The sequence below is a fragment of the Malurus melanocephalus genome, unplaced genomic scaffold, assembly GCF_030028575.1.
Source record: "Malurus melanocephalus ecotype Western Australia unplaced genomic scaffold, MMel_1.1 scaffold_808, whole genome shotgun sequence".
NCBI lineage: Eukaryota > Metazoa > Chordata > Aves > Passeriformes > Maluridae > Malurus > Malurus melanocephalus.
Genome location: NW_026624040.1, coordinates 127,256 through 127,679, shown reverse-complemented (window position 1 = coordinate 127,679; position 424 = coordinate 127,256). Strand labels below are relative to the sequence as shown.

General features: G+C 57.6%; 1 protein-coding gene across 1 annotated transcript in view; it reads right to left on the bottom strand.

Moving 5' to 3' along the window:
• The window catches only part of LOC130585009 (complement receptor type 2-like), a gene marked incomplete at its 3' end in the record, with an annotated part of 7,990 nt that overhangs the window by 809 nt on the left and 6,757 nt on the right, over positions 1 to 424 (bottom strand). The window contains exon 9 of the mRNA XM_057385308.1: positions 189 to 368. Coding sequence (XP_057241291.1) covers positions 189 to 368 — 180 coding nt within the window. The remainder of the gene's footprint in view (positions 1 to 188; positions 369 to 424) is intronic.

The window sequence follows — 424 nt, the reverse complement described above, 5'->3', positions numbered from 1 at the left end:
AAGCCTCCAGGGATGGTGCCAGGTGATGCCCACCCTTCCCTGGGCATTCCCGGGCTGGAATGGGGATTATCAGGATGGGAGGACAGACRTGGATGGTTTTCCTCTCCAATCCTTGAGTGCAGCCCCTTTACCTTCACACAGTGGTTCAGAAGAAATCAGCCACCCCCCTGCCCCTGGTCTGCACTTACACTTCTCACAGATGGGGACAGGAGGGTTCCATTTGCCCCCAAACTGGCACCGGGACACCTGAGAGCCCTTCAAGGCATAACCAGGGTTGCACTCAAACACGAYGGTGTCCTCCAGTCTGTAGGTGCTCTCCAACCCAGACACGGTTCCGTTCCCGATCTCGGGCCTGGAGCAGCCAATGGCTGCAGGGGAAGAGCAGAAAGATGTGAAGAGTTGGGATGTGAACCCCATCCTGGGG